Genomic DNA, 24,371 nt, shown 5'->3' on the forward strand with positions numbered 1-24,371 from the left:
ATTCACATCAGCCTTCCTTTGTATTTCACTAATTACTATAGTCAATATGAACATACCTTTGTATAATGGACAACAATAATGTAAAGGTACATTTTATTTTTCTACCGACACTTCTAATGCTGATGTTGCTGTTTACCAATAAACTCTTGAACTATCGCTGTGAAACAGCCTGTGTACATCCTCTTTGTGGAGGGATAGGAGGGTGGATATTGGTGCTTCACATTCATGTGTTTCATGTTCCTTTTGTTTTCTTAGTGAGCTAATAGAGATAGAGAATTAGACTAATTTCCTTGTTAAAGCCCAATTTCTGTTGTCTAGGGAAATCCACGCTACCTACCCTGTGCCTGGAGTCTGTTATTCAAGTAAGCTCAGCTGGATCGTGCACAGTTAATTTTGTATCTATAACAGCTATTGTAATAGTTTGCTTTTAATATGTCTCATCAGAGGCTCTCCAACTGCTTCACAAGGGTCAGGCAGCATTAGGGGAAACTAAGACTAAGTGATGTGCCCAAGGGCCCAGCAAGTCAGTGGCAGAGCTGTCTCCCCTCTAACTATGCGGCAATGCTTTCCTTTAAAGGAGGTATCCTGAATCCATAACCCAAAAGAGTCCTGTGAGGAGAGAGACTCAGTAACAGAGTTCGGGCAGAGATGTCTATTCGTGAGATGCAGACGGGTGCTGGGGTGTCGTGTGTACACTGCTGGTGAAATCATTCCTGTAGGCCAGGCTCTCACCATGGCACAGTTCTTTCTGTCCAGTTCACTACGATCCCATGGTGTTTCTCAGAGCAGGTGGAGAGCACCTTCAGAATCCCCTGCACGCTGTCCTCCACCGTCAGCTCTGCCTGCAGCATGCACATGAAAGAGGGAGAATGAAACTTCACTCGTGTTCGAAGCACCCACCCCAGGGAAGTGGGCTCCTGGCCTCGATGGCAGCTGGCCCACACCTTCCTGTGCTTGCTGCTTCCTTCTGGATCACAGCTAGCAAATCCAGGCTGTTGCTGGGGGGGAGTGGGGGTTGGGCAGTAGTTGCCTTTCTGGAAGGAAGGGGGAGCACAGATGTTGTGACCCTGTGTGTGTGTGTGAGAGGGAGATAGGGATTGGAAGAGAATATGATGCTGGACCTCCTGAGGTTGGAAGCAGATTAAGTTCTCGAGGCACAAATAAGAACAGCAGCTAGGTGGCACAGGAATATTGGGGAGGGAAAGGGAGGAATAATAGGACCTGGGGAGTGGGAGGGGGGGATTCAGCTGGAGGACATGGGACCCAAGGGCCCATGTGGGATAAGATAGGGAGGGTATATCTACCCTGCATTAGAACCCGCAGCTGGCGCGTGCCAGCAGACCCAAGCTAAGGGGCTCGAGCTAAGGGGCTGTTTAATTGTGGAGTAGACATTCAGGCTTGCGCTAGAGCCCTGGTTCTAGGACCCTGCGAAGTAGGAGGGTCCCAGAGCTTGTTTATTTTACAACTACAAAATGTTTGCTCAAAAGAGGGGAGTTTACTCAATGTTTAGCAGGAGCAAACAGGGCAGTGGGTGCAGGGTGTGTTCAGCTCCAGCAGTGGCTGGAGTGCAGAAAAAAGCCTAATGAGCGGAGACGTTATCAGAGCTATTCGTGTCAGAACACTTGGCCAAGGGGATTTGTTCTGGATCGTATTAAATGTCTGAGTCTATCCGGTTTTTTCCTTGTGCAAACTTGTCTCGGTATCAGCAGCAAAGCAATGACACTCTGGTCTGAGCGAATGGCAATAGATGCAATGAGTGATAGTGCCTAATCCCACCCATCATCTCACCCTCACGCATCTCTGGAAAGTCATTAGCTGCTGTACCTTGGCAGTTCCCTGCTCTGTTTTCACCCAACCCGGGTGCTGCGCAATGCACAGGATTCTTCCTTGTGTGCAGGGCCGCCCAGAGGATTCCAGGGGCCCGGGGTCTTTGGCGGCGGGGGGCCCTTCCGTTCCAGGACCCGCCGCCGAACTGCCCTGAAGACCCGCGGCGGGCCCCTCCCCCGCCGCCGAATTACCGCTGAAGCCGGACCCGCTGCCGAAGCGCAGCCCGGTCTTCGGCGGTAATTCGGCAGAGGGGGGTCCCTGCCGCGGGTCTTCGGGGCACTTCGGCGGCAGGTCCCGGAACGGAAGGGCCCCCCGCCGCTGAATTACCGCCGAAGACCAAGCTGCAGTTCGGCGGCAGGTCCCGCTCAGTCTTCGGCGGTAATTTGCTGGCGGGGGGGTCCGGGAGCAGAAGAAGCTCCTGCGCCCAGCCCCACAAGAGTTTTCCGGGCCCCCCAGAGCGCGTGAAGGACCCCGCTCCAGGGGCCCCAAAAACTCTGGTGGGGGCCCCTGTGGGGCTTGGGGCCTGGGGCAAATTGCCCCTCTTGCCCCCCCCCTCTGGGCGGCCCTGCTTGTGTGTCACCGATTGGCACCTTGTGAGCATGTTCAGAGCAGTCTGGATGTGAAGAATGTCCGGAACACAGGCAGAGTCACGGGGGAAGAGAATTAACATGAATTTATGAGTTCCAGAAGTGGCACTTCGACACTCCTTCAACTGCACATAATTGACATGTGCTGCTGAGAAACCTGCGTAACTTGTAGGCTGCACAGGCCAACTAGCTTTGCCCCTTTTCCTTTCTCCTCCCTTCATAAAACAGGAAAATTAAATGCAAACCAAGGCAAATTAAAGCGCTAGATCAGGTACTGACCAGTGAGGATGGTCCCAAAGCTACAGGTTACTCTGCTACATTAACTCAGCTGGGTCTCCTTGGGGTTATAGTTCTTATTCCTCTCCTTGTTAACAGTGGTCATGTGCATATTCCACTCCATAGAGGAAGCAATTGGTTTGATTCCTAAATTTTGGAGCCAGAGGCCTGAGGTCCCTGAAAGCCACATCCTTCTTCCCCCAGGGTCTGGTGCCAATAGGGTGACCAGATGAGATGAAGAAAATATCGGGACACATTGGGGATGGGGGGTGGTCCCCCAGCAGAGAAAAAAAAAAGCCGAGTGCTGCCAGCGGAGCGAAATATCGGGACAACCGCCCAAATATCGGGACGGTCCCAATTTTATCGGGAAGTCTGGTCACCCTAGGTGCCAACACTAGGCTTGTCTTCACTGCAGACTTAAGTTGCGTGTTGCCCCTAACCAGGGTCCCATCGACACACTCACAGACCCTCCACTCAAGCGTGGGGAAGCTGTTAATGCTGGATGCCTGGCCCCACATGGGGCCCAGACCAAACCCCAAGTGAGCATGACTCTTCAGCTGTTAACGTGCCAGTTCTGCAGCTCAAGTGCTGCTAAGCCACCAGTGCCTTCCCATAGTTTCCCCAGTATGCCAGCAAGGACAGACACCATCTCCCACAATCCCCTGGGCAAGTTCATAGAGCAGCATGGCTTACAGCAGCACAAGGATGCATGGGCTATGCCCTCAGACATCTTAGAGCAGAGGTCCCCAAACTGTGGGGAATGCCCGCCTAGGTGGTGTGAGGGAATGTTCCATAGTGTGTGGTAGGGCCCACGCCAGCCACCAGTTCTGCTCCTGCCCTGTCCCCAGCTGCATCCTCAGCTTCTGGCCCTGCACCGAGCCCTGTCTCCAGCCTCAACGCAGCTCCGCTCCTGGCCCTGTGCCAGCTTCTAGCCTCAGCTCCTGGCCTCAGCCCTGCTCCTGGCCCCATACCCACCCCCCCAACTAGGGTTGCCAACTCTGACTGAAGCTATTCTGAGAGATTTTTTTTCCAACATGACATAATGTCATTTTCCTAAAATAGCCTATTAAAATCTCCTGGATTGCTTTCAATAGTCACTGGGAGATTGATGTCAATTCTGGGAGACTCCAGGCCAATCCTGGAAGATTGGCAACCCTACCCCCAGCTGCAAGCCCCAACCACAGCTCCAGGGTGTGTGTGGGCGGACATGGACAGGGGTAAGGGGGGATGTGACCCTCAAAAGTTTGGGGCTCACTGTCTTAGAGCCACACGCGAGTGAGGGCAGCATCACTGGGAACACAGCAGCTTGAGTTTCACAGCTATTTTGCAGTGTGGCCATTCTCACTGGAGCTGGGCTAACTTACGAGAAGTCACTTGAGTGCAGCTAACTCATGTCAATGGAGCAATGAGGACAGACCCTCTCTGGTGCAGAACTGCCCAGTCTTGTGGATTGTAATGGGCTGAGAACAGTCCCTGATATGTTATCAAGGAAAGAGAGGGGGAGTTTTATGGACACCTTAACTACCTTTTACATCCCATGCCAGGGAAACAGCCAAACACACACTGCCAGTGGAGGGCTCATTTCTGTCCCCTGCTCTTTGTGGGATGCTCCGAGTGCAGATAGGGAATCCTCTGTAAAAGTGGCTCCAAATCGGACTCAGATCCCTTTATTGGGGCAGGGAGTATTTGGCTGTAAGGATAGTCAGGGTTAAGTCTTTTATGAAGAGGAACACGCTCCGTTTGGGGGGCAAAATGAGCATCGATAATTCAGAATGATTTCCCCATGTTAAGTATCCTCACACCTTTTTGTCAACTGTCTGAAATGGGCCATCTTGATTCTCACTACAAAAGTTTTTCTTTTCCTGCTGAGAATAGCTCATCTTAATTAATTAGCCTCTTAGAATTGGTTGGGCAACTCCCACCTTTTCATGTTCTCTGTATGTATCTATATCTTCTTACTCTATGTTCCATTCTATGCATCCGAGGAAGTGAGCTGTAGCCCACAAAAGCTTATGCCCAAATAAATTTGTTAGTCTCTAAGGTGCCACAAGTACTCCTGTTCTTTTTGCGGATACAGACTAACACGGCTGCTACTCTGAAACCTTCCCTTTCCTGGTACTGAATGCATGAATCAGCATGGGACATGCCATCAGGGCGTGTTTGGTTCAGGGTAACTGCAGAATTGTCAGATAGGACATGCACCCCACCACCCCTAGATCCATGACTTGTTAGCAGATGGGCCGGACCTTGGTGCAGCGGTAGGAGATGACTGGAAAGGTGGCCATGCTGGGGTTGTTCCCGATGGAGCCTCCTATAGTGGACACGTTGATAATGGCCACCTTGCTGCAGCTCAGCCCTGTCTGGTTGCTCTCCTGCACAGCCTTCTTCAACAAGGGCAGGAGTGCCTGGAGGGAGACAGACTGTGTCCGTTTGTCCTTGCTAATAAACCTGTAATGACAACAAGGACAGATCTCCCACCCGTGACTGCTTGTCCAGCCTCTGGCCCAGAGTAGCTGCTACAGCATAGCCGGGCTACCTGTGTGAGGTGCTGGGCCTCAAAACCTGCATACTCCTGGCCTCTCCTCCTCCCCAGTGTCACCCCAGAGACGCCCTCCATGGCATGTATAGTGTTGGGCCCCCCACAGCAGTTCAGTGGGAGGCAGGCATCGGAACCACTTCTTCCTTGTCCCATCCCAGCTTCTCTTCCTCCCTGAGGCTCCACGCCTGCCTCTGTCTCAAACCTAATCTTGCTGCACACCTGTCCTGCGCTCCACCCCCCTGCTTGCCCTTTTGTTTCCTCCACCCCGTCCCTATTTCCTACCTGCCTTCACTGCACCCCATCTGCTAGGAACAGCTTCCCAATTCGCTCTCCCTCATTGCCACCCTGCTCCTCCTTCAACACACCTGCTCTGCCCCACCTGCCAGCTCTAATGTCCCTCTGACACCTGAACCAATTTGTGCCTTCAGACTACAATGCTCAGACCTGCAAAAGTACCTAGGTACCTAAGTCCCAGTTGCTATCCATCAAACTCCCGCTGAACCCTGTAAGCACCTAAGTTTCTGCCTCTGGGCATGCGCATGGCTACCTCACTCTAGGCAATTTGATACCTTTCTCCACCTAAGCCCCATAGCATTTCATGAACTGGGGGGAGATAGGTGTTCATCTGCCCAGAGCACTTGCCAGGCCTGATCCTGGTAGTCATGCTCAGAGGCTGCCTACTAGATTAGTCCTCTTCATAGCCCACCTGGGATGTGGGAGACCAGGGTGCAATCTGTCAGAGGGGGAGACAGAGTCTGTCACTTCCTAGGCAAATGCTCTAACCACTGAGCTATGGGAAGGTTCTGATGAGACATTCTTCCCTGGTGAAGCTGTTCCACTGGGGCTAAATAATAAAAGAGTGATTGGAGAAGGGCGACCGGACCCTCAGTCTCCCACGTGGGTGCCCTAATCACTAGACAACACAGCTGTTCTCTCTCTTCTCTCTCTCTGGCCACTGTGGATAAATACTCAAATAGCCATTGGGCCAGAGAGAGAGGGAGTGCATTTTATTCTCTATATGTTCCCACCTGCAAAGTGCTGGGGCCATCTGTAACGCTGCATAAGCATCAATAAATGCGAGAAAACATTTGGATGAGTGTGTAATGCCCTGGCAGCCAACGTCATCAAAGAATCTTGGGCTAAAGTCTATTCTCTGCTACACAAGTGCCACTCCATTAATGTCATGGGGGTGGCACAGGTGTAACTAAGGGTATGTCTACACTACCAGATTAGTTTGATTTAACTTAATTCGAATTTGTGGAATCGATCTTACAAAGTCGAATTTGTGTGTCCACTGGTCTACACTAGGCGTTTAAACCGGTTTTAGGAGCGTAAAACCGATTTAACGCCACACCCGTCCACACTGAGAGGCCCTTTATATTGGTATAAAGGGCTCTTTAAACCGGTTTCTGTATTCCTCCCTAACGAGAGGAGTAGGGCTAATATCGGTATTACCATATCGGATTAGGGTTAGTGTGGCCGCAGATCGACGGTATTGGCCTCCGGGCGGTATCCCACCATGCACCACTGACCGCTCTGGACTGCAATCTGAACTCGGATGCAGTGGCCAGGTAGACAGGAAAAGCCCCGCGAACTTTTGAATATTTCCTGTTTGCCCAGCGTGGAGCTCCGATCAGCACGTGTGGCGCTTCAGTTACAAATCAAAATAAAGAAAGAGCTCCCGCATGGACCATGTGGATGTGATCGCTGTAAGGGCAGGCAAATCTGTTCTATCAGCGCTCCGTTACAGAAGACGAAATTAAAAATCATTTTTAAAAAATCTCCAGACAGACGCCATAGCAGGGGCTCAGCGCACTGGTGCGTGACAAGCGTAACGGAAAGCCAAAGAATCAAATGGACGCTCATGGACTGGAGGACTCAAGCTATCCCACAGTCCCTGCAGTCTCCGAAAAGTATTTGCATTCTTGGCTGAGCTCCAAATGCTTCTAGGGTCAAATACAGTGTCCGCGGTGGGTCAGGGCATAGCTAGGCAATTTACGCACCCCCCCACCCACTCCCAGAAGTGAAAGGGAAAACAATCCTCTCTTGACTCTTTAACATGTCACCCTATCTTTACTGAATGCTGCAGACAGACCCGATGGTGCAGCACTCAACACCAACATCCTTGCTCCCCCCCCCGCCATGGGTGGCTGATGGTGCAATATGACTGGTATCCGTCCTCATCATCAGCCTATTGGCACATGGGGCAGTGCAAAAGGACTGGTAACCATGCCGACTAGCATCAGTTAGGTCGATCAAGGGCACCTGGCCCTAATTTTTCCTGGTAGATGGTGCAGTATGGCTGGTAACCATCGTCATCATAGCAAAAGGGGCTGAGCTCCATCAGCCCCCACCCTTCATGTGTAAAGAAAAGATTCAATTGCCCCTGGACTAGCAGAGGGATGCTGGGCTCCTCTCCTCCACACTCCTTACTGTCCTGTCTGGACTATCATAGCAGCTGGAGGCTGCCTTCCACTCATTTCTCACTAACAAGTCACTGTGTCTTATTCCTGCATTCTTTATTTCTTCATCACACAAGTGGGGGTACAATGCTATGGTAGCCCAGGAAGGCTGGGGGAAGAACGGAATCAACAGGTGGGGTTGTTGCAGGAGCACCCCCTGTGAATAGCATACAGCTCATAATTTCTGTGGGATCTGACACAGAGCAGCTGTGCTCTCTGGTTCTATGATACAGTGGTTCTCTAGTACACTTGCCCATATTCTAGGCAGGACTGATTCTATTTTTAGATACCAAAAAGGAGGGATTGACTCAGGGAGTCATTCCCAATTTTGGCTTTTGCGCCCCTGGCTGATCAGCCAGGGGCACTTATGACAGCAGCAAATGGCACAGTGCAAAAGGACTGGTAACCATGATCATCTTATTACCAATTTATGGTATGGTAGATGGTACAGTATGACTAGTAACCATCTCTGCTGTCATGCAAAAGCAAAAGCATGCTTCTGTGTAGCGCTGCTGAATTGCCTCTGTGAGCGGCATCTAGTACACATACGGTGATAGTCACCAAAGGCAAAACAGGCTCCATGATTGCCATGCTATGGCATCTGTCAGGGCAATCCAGGGGAAAAAGGAGGCAACGGCAGCGTGGTGAGGACATGAAGTCAGAGAGTGGCTCAGACCTCGCACAAAGCAGGGTACGCCGCGCCGTGGAGATCATGGTGGCAGTGGGTCATGTTCATGCTGTGGAATGGCGATTCTGGGCCCGGGAAACAAGCACGGACTGGTGGGACCGCATAGTGCTGCAGGTCTGGGATGAATCACAGTGGCTGCGAAACTTCCGCATGCGTAAGGGCACTTTCCTTGAACTGTGTGACTTGCTGGCCCCTGCCCTGAAGCGCCAGGACACCCAGATGCGAGCAGCCCTGAGTGTGCAGAAGCGAGTGGCCATAGCCCTCTGGAAACTTGCAATGCCAGACAGCTACCGGTCAGTAGCAAACCACTTTGGCGTGGGCAAATCTACCGTGGGGGTTGCTGTGATGCAAGTAGCCCACGCAATCGTTGAGCTTCTGCTCTCGAAGGTAGTGACCCTGGGAAACGTCCAGGTAATCATAGCTGGCTTCGCCGTGATGGGATTCCCAAACTGCGGTGGGGCTATAGATGGGACTCACATTCCTATCCTGGGACCGGCCCACCAGGCCAGCCAGTATATCAACCGAAAGGGCTACTTTTCAATGGTGCTGCAAGCACTGGTGGACCATAGGGGACGCTTTACCAACATCAACGTCGGGTGGACGGGCAAGGTTCATGATGAGCGTGTGTTCAGGAACTCTGGTCTGTTTAGACGCCTGCAGGAAGGTAGTTTCTTCCTGGACCACAAAATAACTGTTGGGGATGTGCAGATGCCTACAGTGATACTCGGGGACCCAGCCTACCCGCTGATGCCCTGGCTCATGAAGCCCTATACAGGCGCCTTGGACACTGACAAGGAACTCTTCAACTACCGGCTGAGCAAGTGCAGAATGGTGGTGGAGTGTGCTTTCGGACGTCTCAAGGGGAGATGGAGGAGCTTACTGACTCGCTCGGATCTCAGCGAAACCAATATCCCCATTGTTATTGCAGCTTGCTGTGTGCTCCACAATCTCTGTGAGAGCAAGGGGGAGACCTTTATGGCGGGGTGGGAGGTTGAGGCAAATCGCCTGGCTGCTGATTATGCTCAGCCAGACACCTGTGCAATTAGAAGAGCCCAGCGGGAAGCGCTGTGCATCCGGGAGGCTTTGAAAGCTAGGTTCCTCAGCGAGCAGGGTAACCTGTGACTGTTCAGTTTCAGAAGCTGAACCTGCCCCTGCTTCAGTTACTGTTGACTTTCTTCTGCGGTTACATACCCCGTTCACCACGTTTCCCCCCTTCCAACACATGTTTAAAAATAAAGTTAATGGAACATTGTTAATTAACAATGTTTTCTTTATTAATGAATTCGTGTTAAAGGGTTGAAACAGGGATGCAGTCTGTGGTGGGTAGGGTGTGCAGTGATGTTAACACCGCTTCTACACTCGAGGAATGACAGGCTCCTGCTCCTAGAGCGGTCTGCAGTGCCGGACTGGTTGTTTCAACGGATCCTGCCATCCCTCCTTTTCGGGACTGTGTGCGGGGGCTATGTGACCTTGTGGCGGGGGAGGACGGTTACAGATTCCCCTGCTGCATGACTCTGTGGTCCGGGACAAGGACCGCTGCATAAGTTCTGTAACCGCCCTCCCATGCCACAAATGCACGTACCCCCCACCCACACAGAACATGGAAAACACTTCCCAGACCGACCAGGGTGCCTACTGACTGCACTGTGTGTGTGACCTGCTATTGATCCTGCCCCCGTGTCTGTACCCTGGTAAAGGTGACTGTCCTATGCAATTAACAACCCCCTTCCCCCACCCCTTCACAGACAGTCTTCTGTAGAAAAACTTGACGGAAATAGTAATTAACAGCAAACTACTTTTAATAATCAACTAGACAGTTAGGGGATGAAACTGGGATTGGGGCTTGGGTGAGCCAGGAAGGGAAGGACTTCTCAACATTTAGGGAATGAGAGCCTTCTTGTATTTGTGCACTCTGCAGAGGTGCAGTGACAGTTTTCACGGCCCCTGTCGCCCCTCCTTCTTGTTACTTTGGGTGAGGGGGGGGTTGGGACTTTGTGGCGGGGGAGGGCGGTTGCAGATACAGTGCAGGGGGGCTCTGTCCTCCTGCCTGTGGTCCTGCAGAACATTCACAAGGTGCTGGAGCGTATCCGTTTGCTCCCTCATTAGTCCAAGCAGCGTTTAAGTCGCCTGCTGGTCCTCCTGATGCCACCTCTCCTCCCGTTCGCTGTGTGAGCGCTGGTACTGAGAGAGGTTCTCCCTCCACTGGCTCTGCTGGGCCGCCTCGGCTCGGGAGCAGCCCATAAGTTCAGTGAACATCTCGTCCCTTGTCCTTGTCTTGCGCCTCCTAATCTGCGCCAGCCTCTGTGAGGGGGATGCTGGAACAGGTCTGGATACAGTGGCAGCTGTGTGATGGGAAAAAGGGAGTGAATTCCTTACAAAGATACATTTTTCCGAATGATGAACATAGTCTAGTCAGTCTCTATGAACAAGACCATGCACAGCACCTATCTCATGAGCACTGACTCAGGACAAGTTCTAATTTTCAGCTTTCGCTTTCATTGCCTGGGGTCTTGCACTGGAGATCAGACAAGCGTGGCAGGACAGCAGAATCCGTGCAGCAGGCAGGCATGGTAAGCCATAGACTTTAGGCTGCTTAAAACTGAATGTATGGCACTGTCCTCTTGCTGCAGGCAATCCGGAAAGCATAAACTCTGCCCCTGTTCCACCTCCTCGCGGCTGTTCCTTGGGAAAGATCCCTGTATGCTGTCCCTCTGCAGCCTCCACACGTGGCTCTAAACGGAGGCTTATTGTCATGCAAAGGAACAGTCAAGCATTCCCAATACTAACAGTACACAAATTACTCTAATTAAATGCAGGAGTCTCCGAGCGAGATCACCCTGAGGAGGATCACAGAGCGAGATAGAAAGCGCATGCTGTGTGAAAGCCAGCACAAACCAGGGGCCTATGCTGCCATGCACGTGGAGGCAATGCTCCCAAAATACCTCATGAAAGCCTGACGCGGAAAAGTGTGCTACCACGGAGTACCCAATAAGGCAGCTCTCCCCAGGAACCTCCTGCGGAGGCTTTTCGATTACCTCCAGGAGAGCTTCGTGGAGATCTCCCAGGAGGATTTCTGTTCTATCCCCATATATATAGACCTCCTTTTCACATAGTTCAGATTCCTGTTACATTAATAATAAAAGTTTACATGTTTAAAGCACTTACCGACTGATCCTTCCCCTGATTCAGGGTCCGGGATAACGGCTGGGGAGGGTTGGTAGGGGATCTCCGTGAAGGTGATGAAGAGATCCTGGCTGTCGGGGAAATCAGCGTTGTAAACGCTGTCGACTGCCTCCTCCTCCTCATCTCCTTCCTCATCTTCCCCGTCTGCGAACATCGCCGAGGAACTGGCCGTCGACGCTATCCCATCGTCGGAGTCCACGGACACTGGTGGGGCAGTTGTGGCAGACCCACCAAGAATGGCATGCAGTGCCTCGTAGAAGCGGCATGTCTGGGGCTGGGCTCTGGAGTGTCCATTTGCCGCTTTGATTTTTTGGTAGCCTTGTCTCAGGTCCTTGATTTTCACGCGGCACTGCGTTGTATCCCGGCTGTATCCTCTGTCTGCCATGGCTTTGGAGACCTTATCGTAGGTTTTTGCATTCCATTTTTTGGAGCGCAGCTCCGAAAGCACAGACTCATCGCCCCACACACCGATCAGATCCAAGACTTCCCGGTCAGTCCATGCTGGGGCTCTCTTTCTACTCTGAGATTGCATGGACTCCTCTGCTGGAGAGCTCTGCATTGTTGCCATTGCTGCTGAGCTCGCCACGATGTCCAACCAGGAAATGAGATTCAAACTGGCCAGACAGGAAAAGGAATTCAAATTTTCCCTGGGCATTTCCTGTGTGGCTGGTCAGAACATCCAAGCTCGGACTGCTGTCCAGAGCGTCAACAGAATGGTGCACTGTGGGATAGCTCCCGGAGCTACTAAGGTCGATTTCCGTCCACACATAGCCTAATTTGACATAGCCATGTCAAATTTAGCGCTACTCCCCTCGTCGGGGAGGAGTACAGAATTTGAACTAAAGAGCCCTCTAGGTTGAACTAATTAGCTTCCTGGTGTGGACAGGTGCACGGTTAAGTCGAATTAACGCTGCTAAATTTGACATAAACTCCTAGTATAGACCAGGCCTAAGGCAAGATCAGGTCCCTTTGACTTAGAACAGAGATGAGTGAAATTCTAGATCTCATCAGCTGCTTTTCTTCCCTGCAAACCAAAGTACAAGCTAGAAATTCTCAGCTGAAGCCCTGTGGCAGGCAGACTCTTACTTGGGTCACAACATTGGTCCCACAATGTTGATTTTATACATGGCCAACATATCTGCAGCAGTTGCTGACTCCAGGGTGCTCTCTGGCATAACGCCAGCATTATTTATCAGCAAATTCAGGCCAGATCCTCCCAGATGGGCCTCAGCTTTCTTTGCAGTGCCTGGATGCTCGCAATAAATATGGCTGAGGTTACAGTGGTTTGTGTTGAAGAGAGAGGGATGTCATCCCTTACCAGCCAAGCTCTCAGGAGATACTTGTAGAGATGTGGCTGGTTTCTTCAAGCTATCGCATTAAAAAAACTGCATACAAAGTTATTTAGGTTGCAAAGTCAAGCCCTCAAAAGTAAGATTTTGCAGCTTTACAATTGTCTGCACAACCTTAATTCTGTTCCCTTGCCCATCTAGCTGTGCACTGAAGGAGTCAGACAGCCTGTGGAAAAAAACCACTGTGATCATGTAACTAAAGACTGCATCATAATGTGTAAACACAAGCGAGCCAAATGGAGGTTGCATAGGCAATCTCTAATTCTGGCATCTCCTGACTTTCCACTAGCTGCTTTTGCAATCTAATTAACATTTCTTTTATGCAGTTTCCTTTATCTGTAATTTCCTAGGTTGCTTTTTTTTTTTAAAGGAAAAGACTAAAAAACCAAACCCCTCCATTATTTGCACTTGTAACCACCCCACTTCATGATCATCAGGAGGCTTTGAACTGTGAATCTTCAGCAGAAATATCTACCACTTGGGCTACAAGACTAAATACATTTGCTAGCAGCAGGAGAAGATTGTTATACTGGAAGGGGATGAGTTGATGTCACCACATTCTAGGGACACAGAGTGGCCCAGGAAGCCTGGTTTGCTTTCTCTCCTCCCCCTACACCCCAAAAGTGTGGGGCTCTTGCCACATGTGGTGTCCCCAGAGAGGGAGCTGCGCTGGTGCTATGTATCAGATCAGAGGGATGGTCAGACAGGGAGCCCAGCTGGCTCCCTCCTATCCCCTCCCCACCTTGCCCTGCTACAGCAGCTCAGGCATCTCCTGGTCATTTGGCTGTGAACCCCTTGTGACGTTATTGATATAATCTGGGACCATATAGAACATGGTTGCAACCAAGGTCCTGTAGTAGCACTAAATCTTATGTAAAGGGGGTCATATAAGGTGTCTAAGACCAGGTTATGGGTTGCTGGTTATGATTATGGTGTCTATATGTATGTATCATTTTGTAGTTGAAGTTATGAGTATTGGCTCTATACTGTCTGTATTTCAAATTTGTGCTGTGCTTCTGGGAAACATCCCAGACAAGTTGGTGTTAGCTCTGCCTAGCCTGCTTGATGGCCCATTAAGGACCATCAGCTACACAATTGACCCATTGAGAGGAGGCAGATACGCCCTGTAACTCAGCAACTTGCCCATGTGACTCCAGACTCCTTTTTGCTGTAAAGCCTATAAAAGGCTGATGCCTCATCTCCGTCTTGTCTTCAATCCTGCTTCTTACCTCTGGAGGGACTTTGCTACAAACTGAAGCTCTTAACAAAGGACTAACCCATCCCAGCGGGGGATGTACTCCAGAGACTTGATTTGAACCTGCAGTTTACTCCATCACTGCTACAAGCCTGAACTAAGAACTTTGCCATTACTGTATGTAATTGATTCCATTTAACCAATTCTACCTCTCATCTCTATCTTTTTCCCTTTATGAATAAACCTTTAGTTTTTAGATTCTAAAGAATTGGCAACAGCGTGATTTGTGGGTAAGATCTGATTTGTATATTGACCTGGGTCTGGGGCTTGATTCTTTGGAATTGAGAGAACCGTTTTTTTTTATTGGGGTGTTGGTTTTCATAACCATTCATCCCCAGGACGAGTGCACTGGTGGTGATACTGGGAGACTGGAGTGTCTAAGGAAATTGCTTGTGTGACTTGTGGTTAGCCAGTGGGGTGAAACCAAAGTCCTCTTGGTTTGGCTGGTTTGGTTTGCCTTAGAGGTGGAAAAACCCCAGCCTAGGGCTGTACTGCCCTGTTTAAGCAATTAGTCTTGAATTGGCACTCTCAGTTGGGTCCCACCAGAACCGCATCGTCACACCCCCACAGAGGGGAGATTGGGGGGCTGACTCTGGGGAGGGAATCCCACCCCCGAATGCCCTGGCTGATTGCCACAAGATGTGAGTCGAAGCTCTGACTGAGGGGACAGATTCCTGGAGTCAGACTGGGGCTGGGACCTGCTGCTAATGGGCAGTTCTTTGTGACTCTAGGAACTGCAGTCAGTTGTGTCCCCTTGATCAGCAGAGGGGGGGTAGCAGAGAACATGCCCTGGGCTAGTTGTAAGGGCAGGGAGGTAATAGGCTGGCTGGGCTTTGCCCCAAATGCTCCATTCTTTCACCAGGTGGCACTTTTCTGCTGGCAAAGGGAGACGCAGGATTTGTTGACACACTGGTGCAGCTGGCAGTTTGCCCTGCCCAGAACCCCTAGCCCAGGCACTGTTAAAAAGAAGCAGCCATACGCGTAACCACTGGCAGGTGTGCTGCCAGAGTCTCTTTCTGAGAGCTGGGTGGGGACCACAAATCTGGCCAGGGAGTTGCCGGTTACTTGTGCACGTGAAAAGTTAACGGGAGGCAGATCCTCAGATAATGTAAAGTGTCATTGTTCTACGGCAGTCGCTGTAGCTATGGCAATGTACCCCGCCTGACCTGAGGATCTGCCCCATACGGCACCCCAAGAGAAATGTCAGGCAAGCGATCCTACTCTATTATCGTTAGACTGTTCCCACAGACGCTAGGCTTGTGGGAGATTTAGTTTGTCTTCTCCTCTCACAGCAGTTCTCACAAAGCTGAGCATAAGCCGCTCCTGCTTCCATTGGGTTCTGCGGCAGAACTCCCCTTTGACATAAAGGCAGCAGAATCTGAGCACAGATTACCAGATTAGGCAGGCAGCCTCTGCAACTGAGCCTACCTTGGTATCCCTAGACCTTTGCCTCTTTCACCCATCGAGTGGCAGGGAGGCAGGGCAGTAGTTTGACAGATGGGTGCGCAGGAAATGCTGAGGGCCCGTGAGCAAGAACCACGTGGAAAGGGGATAAAAGTAGCACATGACAAAATTCTGCCCTAGCTTGGGCTGTTACTGTGGGGACATTTGTAGATTTACTGGGGCTATAGACTGCACCATGCCTGTGTGGGTAGACAGAGAAAGGCCCATTGTCCCAGTGGACTCAGGGAATGACTGGACATTGGTGCAGAGAACTGGTCTGAGCTGAGCTCCTTCAGGGGATGGAGTTTGCCCAGGTCCCCTGCATGCACAGGGAGACCTGGTCATTTGACTGTGAACCCCCACAGGGGCCTGACTCTGAGAAGAGAGCCCCACCCCTGAGCATCCAGGTCGATAGTCACAAGATGTGAATGGAAGCTCTGACTCTAGGGACAGATTCAAGATGTCAGACTGGGACCTGGGAGGTGCTGCTAATGCGCAGTTATTTGGTGACTCCAAGAGCTGCAGTCAGTTGTGACCCCTTGATCAGCAGAGGGGGGAGCAGAGAACATGCCCTGGGCTGGTTGTAAGGGCAGGGAGGTAACAGGCTGGGCTTTGCCCCAGATTCTCCATTCTTTCAGCAGGTGGCACTTTTCTGCTGGCAAAGGGCGTCGTGGGATTTGCTGACTCACTGGTGCAGCTGGCGGTTTGCCCTGCCCATTGCCCACAGCCTGGCTCAGCCATGGTACAAAGGCACCTTTCAGTGATAACAGACAAGCCTGGACCTAGCACCATCTCTGGACTGGTACAATCAGGAGTTTATCTTAGACACCTACATTGAAAGTTAGAGTCAGGCACTTACTGTGAAAGGCCTTTGTTAAGTGGGTGCAGCTGAACTGAGCTGGGATATGACTCAGCTGTAAGGGTAGAAAAGGAAAACTCTCCGGCTCCAGGTCAGATATCTTTGTAGGTGAGAGGAGGGATGACAGTGGAGGTTTAAGATAAGAAAGGATCCTCTGGATCTGAAAACAGAGGAGGGAAGAATTGGAGCAAGTCTGTGAAGAGTCCACCCAGGGGACTAGTTAGAATCATAGAACCAGAAGTGGCCGCAAGGGTCATCTAGTCTAACCCCCTCCAAGATGCTGGATTTGTTGTGTCGAAACTGTCCCAGACACATGGCTCGCCAGCCTCCTTTTGAAAACCTCCAGTGAGGTAGATTCCACAACCTCCCTAGGCAGTTTGTTTCAGTGTCCTGCTGGTCTTCCAGTTAGGAAGTTTTTCATGAGACTTAATCTAAATCTGCTGTGCTGTAGTTTGAACCAATTGCCTCTTGTCCTACCCTCTGCGGCAAGAGAGAACAACTTTTCTCCATCTTTTTTATGGCAGCCTTTTGAGTATTTAAAGACAGCTATCATAACTCCCCTTAATCTCCTCTTCTCCAAACTAAATATACCCAGTTCCTTCAGCCTTTGCTCATATGGCTGCATTCCATCCTTTGAGCATCACTGACACTCACCTCTGGATCCTTTCCAGTTTCCCTGCATCCTTTCTTTACAATGGTGACCAAAATTGGACACAGTACTGTAGCTGAGGCCTAATCCACACTGAGTAGAGCTGTTCTATCACCTCCCGTGACTTGCATGCTATGCTTCTGTTAATGCAAACTATAATTGCATTTGATTTTTTTGCAACAGCATCGCATAGGTGACTCATGTTGTGATTGTTATCCACCACAACTCCCAGATCCTCCTCAGCAGTGTTGCTGCCATGTCAGTTAAACCCCATTCTGTATTTGTGCGTTTGGTTTTTCTTCTCTAACAGTAGCACCTTACATTTGTCTTTGCTGAATTTCATTTTGTTGTCTATAGCCCAGTCCTCTAATTTATCAAGAGTTAAAGTACAGCACTTTGGTTTGCACTGCTACTCATACTCCCATAGTCTGAACAGCTAGGCTGTGTAGACAGAGGGCCAAATTCCTTGTTGGTGGAAATTGGTTGCTGTAAAAGCTCAATAGAACTGAGTCAATTTACACCAGTAAAGAATTTAGCACAAAAAAATGAAAAGGAGAGCTGGAATGTAGAGCGTTTCCAGGAGAGGGAGTTGCAGAGAAAAGATACCTAGCTGCAGTATAACAGTTGATGAGTGGAAGCCACATTCTTACATTCCTAGAAGGTGAAAGATACTACATTATAGAACCAAACTGACAAACATGGTCAAAATATAAGGGAAAGTTTACAAAAAATCTGCTCAGGTGCCTGCAGACTTTGGGGAGCCAGGGAGGGGTGCAGAGGGAGCTATTGGGCTGACACATTATTGCCAGGAGGAGGAAGCAGCTAGCCCAGCTGTTTGTCCCCCTCTGATGGAAATGGTGTCACCTCCGCCCACTATCCCTGCTAAGCTCTTCAGGGGGCTCCTGGAGGGGGGAGCAGCAGGCTGGTAGACCCAGGCTCTGCAGGGTCATTCTTCTCTTGTGGGGAGGGACACGTTCCCAGGCTTTCTGCCTGGGGACCCAGACCCAAACTCAGTAGCCCTTCTCTCCGTGTATCAGAGTTTTCCCGCCCCACCTTTCCTATGTCTGTTAGGGGAGCCCAGGACTCCCCGCTCTTCTCTGGATTCCAGACCTGTGCTCAGCAGCTAGGCGCTGCTCCCTCAGACTCCTTGGACTTCTTCCCACCTTGGCCTTCCTTCAGGCCCTTTCCCACAGCCACTCCCTGGCCTGACTGTACATCTGTCTCTCTCAAGGCCTTTCCTGACCAGAGGGACAGCCCCTCCTCAGCTGGGCTTCTGCCCTCAATGTCCCACCCAGCTCCTGCCCCAGCTGGAAACAAAAGATTACATATAAAACAAAATCATCACACACATTCTAGAGCCTAATCTTAACTCTCTGACAAGCCCCAACTCCTTTTCTCAGCATTTTCCACCAGATTGACCAAGATCCCCTTTTCATAAGATCACTGGCAGCTTGTCTTCACAGACAGAACAAGGCCAGAGTGTGTCTCTGCACCACAAATATACCAGAACAGACCTTTGATGTTCATCTGAAAACGGTACCCCCAGTTTACCTCTCCCTGCTAGTTTCCTTCTGAAATCTCTGCTAGCCCTTCACTAGGATTTGATTTATGACTTCTGTTGTATGACACACAATGGTCCATCAGGAGGCAGGTGCAGAGAAGGCAGGTCTGCTCACTCAGAGTGACTCAGCACATAGCTAACATTTATAAAGAGAGCTAGCGAGTCGGTGGAGGGCTGGAGCCAGCAGCTGGGTGAAGATGGCAAGGCTGACAGCTCACAGTGTGCTGGTGACTGGGTCTACTCAGGGAATTGGCCTGGGACTGGTTAAACATTTCCTGGGGAAGCCAAACCCACCGGAATGGATCTTTGCGGCCTGCCGGGACCCAGAGGGTGCACGAGCGGAGGTGAGAAACTAGGGAGAAATGCCCTCCACTGACTCGCTAGCTCTCTTTATAAATGTTAGCTATGTGCTGAGTCACTCTGAGTGAGCAGACCTGCCTTCTCTGCACCTGCCTCCTGATGGACCATTGTGTGTCATACAACAGAAGTCATAAGTCAATCCCAACAGATTGACTGAAGCCTTGTTTGTACTGCTTCCAGCCTCCACTGTAGTTGCCCTGCTGTAAAGCCCTAGTGTAGACAAGTTAAACTGCAATTTGCATCAGTGCAGTGTACCCTATTTTCCAGCTCTATTGGGGCACATAATGGCTTTACCTGTCTACACTAGGGGTTTACACTAGTGCAGTTAGAGTTACCATATGTTTGAGTTTCCCTGCACTGAGCCTCTTTTTCAAGTCTGCTTTCTCTGTCCTGGCGGGGATTTCAAATAACAGAAAATGTGTGGGGTTTTGCAGAGCAGACAAGCTGCAGCTCAGAAAGAGCTCTGGTTGGTCTGCTTCCTGATGGTCCATTCCCCTGCATCCACAGCTGATTGGTTCACATCCACAGCTGCCGGATCCCACCCACCCAGGCCCCACCTCTCAGCCCTTGTGGGTGGGTCCCACTGACTGATGGCTGTTGCTGCATCCTGGGCTTGTGCCAGCTGCCCTGACACTGTGACAGGGAGTGACATTGACCCCCACCTCTAGTGAATACCCCTGCTGCGGATACATAAGAACATAGGAATGGCCATACTGGGTCAGACCAAAGGTCCATCTAGCCCAGTATCTGTCTACCGACAGTGGCCAGTGCCAGGTGCCCCAGAGGGAGTGAACCTAACAGGTAATGATCAAGTGATCTCTTTCCTGCAGTCCATCTCCACCTTCTGACAAACAGAGTCTAGGGACACCATTCCTTACCCATCCTGGCTAATAGCCATTGATGGACTTAACCTCCATGAATTTATCTAGTTCTCTTTTAAACCCTAGTCCCAGCCTTCACAACCTCTTCAGGCAAAGAGTTCCACAGGTTGACTATGCACTGTGTGAAGAAGAACTTCCTTTTATTTGTTTTAAACCTGCTGCCCATTAATTTCATTTGGTGACCCCTAGTTCTTATATTATGGGAACAAGTAAATAACTTTTCCTTATTCACTTTCTCCACACCACTCACGATTTTATATACCTCTATCATATCCCCCCTTAGTCTCCTCTTTTCCAAGCTGAAAAGTCCTAGTCTCTTTAATCTCTCCTCATATGGGACCTGTTCCAACCCCCTAATCATTTTAGTTGCCTTTCTCTGAACCTTTTCTAGTGCCAGTATATCTTTTTTGAGATGAGGAGACCATGTCTGTATGCAGTATTCAAGATGTGGGCATCCCATGGATTTATATAAGGACAATAAGATATTCTTTGTCTTATTCTCTATCCCTTTTTTAATGATTCATAACATCCTGTTTGCTTTTTTGACTGCCGCTGCACACTGCGTGGACATCTTCAGAGAACTATCCATGATGACTCCAAGGTCTCTTTTCTGATTAGTTGTAGCTAAATTAGCCCCCATCATACTGTATGTATAGTTGGGGTTATTTTTCCCAATGTGCATTACTTTACATTTATCCACATTACATTTCATTTGCCATTTTGTTGCTCAATCACTTAGTTTTGTGAGATCTTTTTGAAGTTCTTCACGGTCTGCTTTGATCTTAACTATCTTGAGCAGTTTAGTATCATCTGCAAATTTTGCCACCTCGCTTTTTACCCCTTTCTCCAGATCATTTATGAATAAGTTGAATAGGATTGGTCCTAGGACTGACCCTTGGAGAACACCACTAGTTACCCCTCTCCATTCTGAGAATTTACCATTCATTCCTACCCTTTGTTCCCTGTCTTTTAACCAGTTCTCAATCCATGAAAGGATCTCCCCTCTTATCCCATGACAACTTAACCCCGCTTCCAGTTCCCCCTCCCTGAGTTATGGAACCTGAGTTATGGAAACCCTAAGGGCTGTCCGTCAGTGGCTGCAGCCCCTGATGCAGACAGGACCTTACCCCAAGTGTCCCCTGACAAACCTAAAGGACAATTTTTTCAGTGTGGGTTGCTCCTGCTCTCCTTACTCATGTGAGTCATCCCACTGATGTCAGTGGAACTACTCACCTGAGTAAGGGGTATTGGATTTGACCCAGAATGTTCAGATAAAGAATCTTTGTTCATCCTGGGGTGAGAAGGGTGTGAGCCCAGGTTTCTGTGGGCCTTACTCCAGACACAGGCTGGTTAAAAATGATGCCGCGAAAAAATTTTTTTTTAAACAGAAAATTGAGGGATTGAAAATATTAATTTTTTTGCCAAACATGTCTGCATTTACACGTTTGTGTAACAATTTGACTTTTTGCCAAGAACACACAAAAAATCCCCAAACTGAAAAGTTGTTGGGTTTTGGTCAAAAGCCAAATTATTTTGATGGAAACCCAAAATATTTCAATTTTGATAAGCTGCTGCAATCCCTCATCGGAGTCGTTGTCTGGTTTAGTCATGTCCCTATTCTCCTCTATAGATTGGTTCTCCAGCCAGACTACATCTCCTATCATACACAATGGTCAGGGACTCCCATGATGCACCACAGTTGCCCCACTGGGGAGGGGAGCTGTACTGCTGCACATAATGGCTTTCTCTGTCTTGGGGAGGCTGCACCATGCACTCTGACCAGGGAGCCTCATCTGTGGAGGAGAATGGGAGCAAGAGACACTCAAATGTTGTGTCACTCCATGGCCACATTGCTGAATTGAACTATTTCCATTTTTGATTTTTTGGCAGCAAGTCAATATTTCTCATGGGGAAAAAGCCCCACAATTTGACTGTCTCTCCTTCAGACAAGTGGCATAGCTAGGACAGGAAAACTGAGTGAGCACTGACTTTTGGGGTAGAGGGCAATGACAGGGGAGACAGGGAGGAAGGGGAGGCAGAGGGGATGGGGGGCCTGCCTCCCCCTCCAGCTGGCCCTTACCACTCAGCAGGCACCAGAAAATGAGGCTGCCCAGGGCACACAAGCTGCAGGGCATGCCCATAGGGCTGAGGGGCGGCCCCACCAGGGATCGAGCTCTGCCCACCCCTCCTGATCCTGGCTCAGTGTCCGTCCGCCCATCCATCCATGTCCCTCTCCTGCCAGCACCGCGCGCTGCCAGGTCTCCAGCCCCAGCGCTAGCTCCACCCACACTCACCCCCTCCAGGCACACCCCTCACTGGGGATGACTCCTCCCTTCCCAGCCTGTGGATTCAGGGGGCTCCAGCCCTGAGATTTGGGTGGGCCTGGATGCTAAGTGGGTGGATGGTAGCCTACCCAGGGCCACACGTGGCTACGCCCCTGCTTCAGACAAATTGCCCAATGATCGCAAGGGCAGCTTTGCAAGAATAAATATTGCAAGATCAGGTCTCGAAAGTTAATGCAAGGAACAGAAACGTTCTTGTTCTGAACGTGCCCTAACACGTAGTTGCCGTGGGGCTGATAATGGCTTCGTACCTGGTCGGGAGAGAATGGAACGCTGGGGGCCTGAGCCAGCCCACTCATCAAGGGACTCACATCACATGCTGCATCCCTGACCATCTGTTCCAATAATTGGCCTAATCCTCACCCAGACTCCTATGGGAAAGCACTGGGGGCTAGAGGGTGGCCAGCCCCTGCTCCCCCTTCCTCTCACTCGTGCTTCTGACACAAGAGTTGGATTCATCAGCACTCCGCACACTTCTGTGTGGGGCTTGTGGCTCAGGGGCAGGGAGAAGGCAGGACCATAAGCTTGTACCGCTTCCCTGCATCAGATAGCAGAGCTGGCCAGCTGCAGAGGGCAGCTCACTCTGGGTGAGGCAGAATGTTTCCCAGAGCTGCCAGGGGGGAGGTAGCTCTGACCCATCCTCAATGCAGGCCTGTGCCTTAAGGCCATAGCTTGGCCCTGAGCAAGTACAGCAGTGTTTTAGCTCGGTGTCGCTCAGGCTATGTCACAGTAGCCTTATAATATACAGTGCGAGCAGTGTGGAGGGGAAGCAGGGGTCTGGAAGGCCCTGCTCTACCAGACTTCCTTTGTGACCTTAGGTCAGTCACTCAGGCTATGCTATGCTGGAGGTGGCGGGGTAATTTCCAGCATGGGTAGACGGACCCACGCCAGCTCTGATCAAGCAAGCATACTAAAAATAGAAGTATAGCCACCATAGAGCCAGCAGCAGGAGGGGCTAGCTGACCCGATACATGCCTAGGATTTCAGACAGGACTGCACAGGAGTGCAGCTAGCCTGTCCCATGGCTACATGGCTACTTTTAGTGCAGTAGCTCAATCAGAGCTAGCGTGGCTTGGTCTACTCAAGCTGCAAAGTGCACCTCCAGCTCCAGTATAGACATACCCTGAGTCTCTCTGCACCTCAGTTCCCTCTCTGTGTAGTGGAGGTACTAGTACTTCTGTGATAAATGAAAGGGGTGGGAGGGTAGCTCCCTTTTATGGACACCCAGCCAGCCAGTTAGCTATAAGTCCTCTCTTAGTAGTTGTTCTCTACTTGCTTTACCTGTAAAAGGTTAAAAAGTCTCCCTGCCTGAGTAAAAGGAAGGAAGTGGACACCGGACCAAAAAAGCCAATGGGAAGGCTAAAACTTTTTTTAAAAGGGGAAAAAATGTCCCCATTGTCTGCCTGTTGTGGTTCTCCGGAGAGGGGGGACAGAGCAGCGATGCTGTAAAAAGCTTTGGACCAGGTATGAAAAATCATCAGATCATACCTAAAAACTACTCATTTGAAACCCCAGATATGTAAGTAGATCAGGGAATGTTTAGGAAGACGCGATTAGGTTTCTCTCCTTTTTATTTCTTTATGGCTTGTGGACACCTCTGTGCTAACCCCAGGTGCTTTTGTTATGCTTGTAACCTTTAAACTAGACCTCAAGAGAGCTATCTTGATGCTTAATCCTTGTAATTGTTTTCTTTTAAATCTAGCAAAAAGCCTAAATTCCAGATGTATTTTCTTTCTAATAAACTTTACCTTTTTAAAGAACAGGATTGGATTTTTTTGTCCTAAGAGGTTTGTGCACATGTTTAATTAGCTAGTGGCAACAGCTGATTTCCTTTGTTTTCTTTCTCAGCTCTTCCCTGGAGGGGGGTGAAAGGGCTTGAGGGCACCCCACAGGAAGGAATTCCCAAGTGCGCCTTCCTGGGCTCTCAAAGGGGTTTTTGCATTTGGGTGGTGGCAGCATTTACCAAGCCAAGGTCAGAGAAAAGCTGTAACTTTGGGAGTTTAATACAAGCCTGGTGTGGTTGGTACTATTTTTTAAACTCCTTGCGTGCCCCCACCTTCTGCACGCGAAGTGCCAGAGTGGGGAATCGGCCTTGACAACTTCCAAACCT

At 50.1% G+C, this 24,371-nt stretch overlaps 1 protein-coding gene and 1 pseudogene across 1 annotated transcript; one reads left to right on the plus strand and one right to left on the minus strand.

The window, feature by feature from the left end:
- Window positions 1-728: 728 nt before the first annotated feature.
- Window positions 729-17,150, minus strand: LOC120384639 (C-factor-like). Its single transcript, XM_039503616.1, has 6 exons — window positions 17,123-17,150; window positions 16,469-16,553; window positions 4,937-5,138; window positions 2,392-2,440; window positions 1,825-1,886; window positions 729-842 (listed from the first exon to the last, which is right to left on the minus strand). Exons 1-6 carry the CDS (start codon window positions 17,148-17,150, stop codon window positions 729-731), a joined length of 540 nt encoding a protein of 179 aa, XP_039359550.1.
- A 1,725-nt stretch (window positions 17,151-18,875) lies between these two features.
- Window positions 18,876-24,371, plus strand: part of LOC120384202 — a 44,641-nt pseudogene continuing 39,145 nt past the window's right edge.

This window comes from Mauremys reevesii, linkage group 16, assembly GCF_016161935.1.
Source record: "Mauremys reevesii isolate NIE-2019 linkage group 16, ASM1616193v1, whole genome shotgun sequence".
NCBI classification, from domain to species: domain Eukaryota; kingdom Metazoa; phylum Chordata; order Testudines; family Geoemydidae; genus Mauremys; species Mauremys reevesii.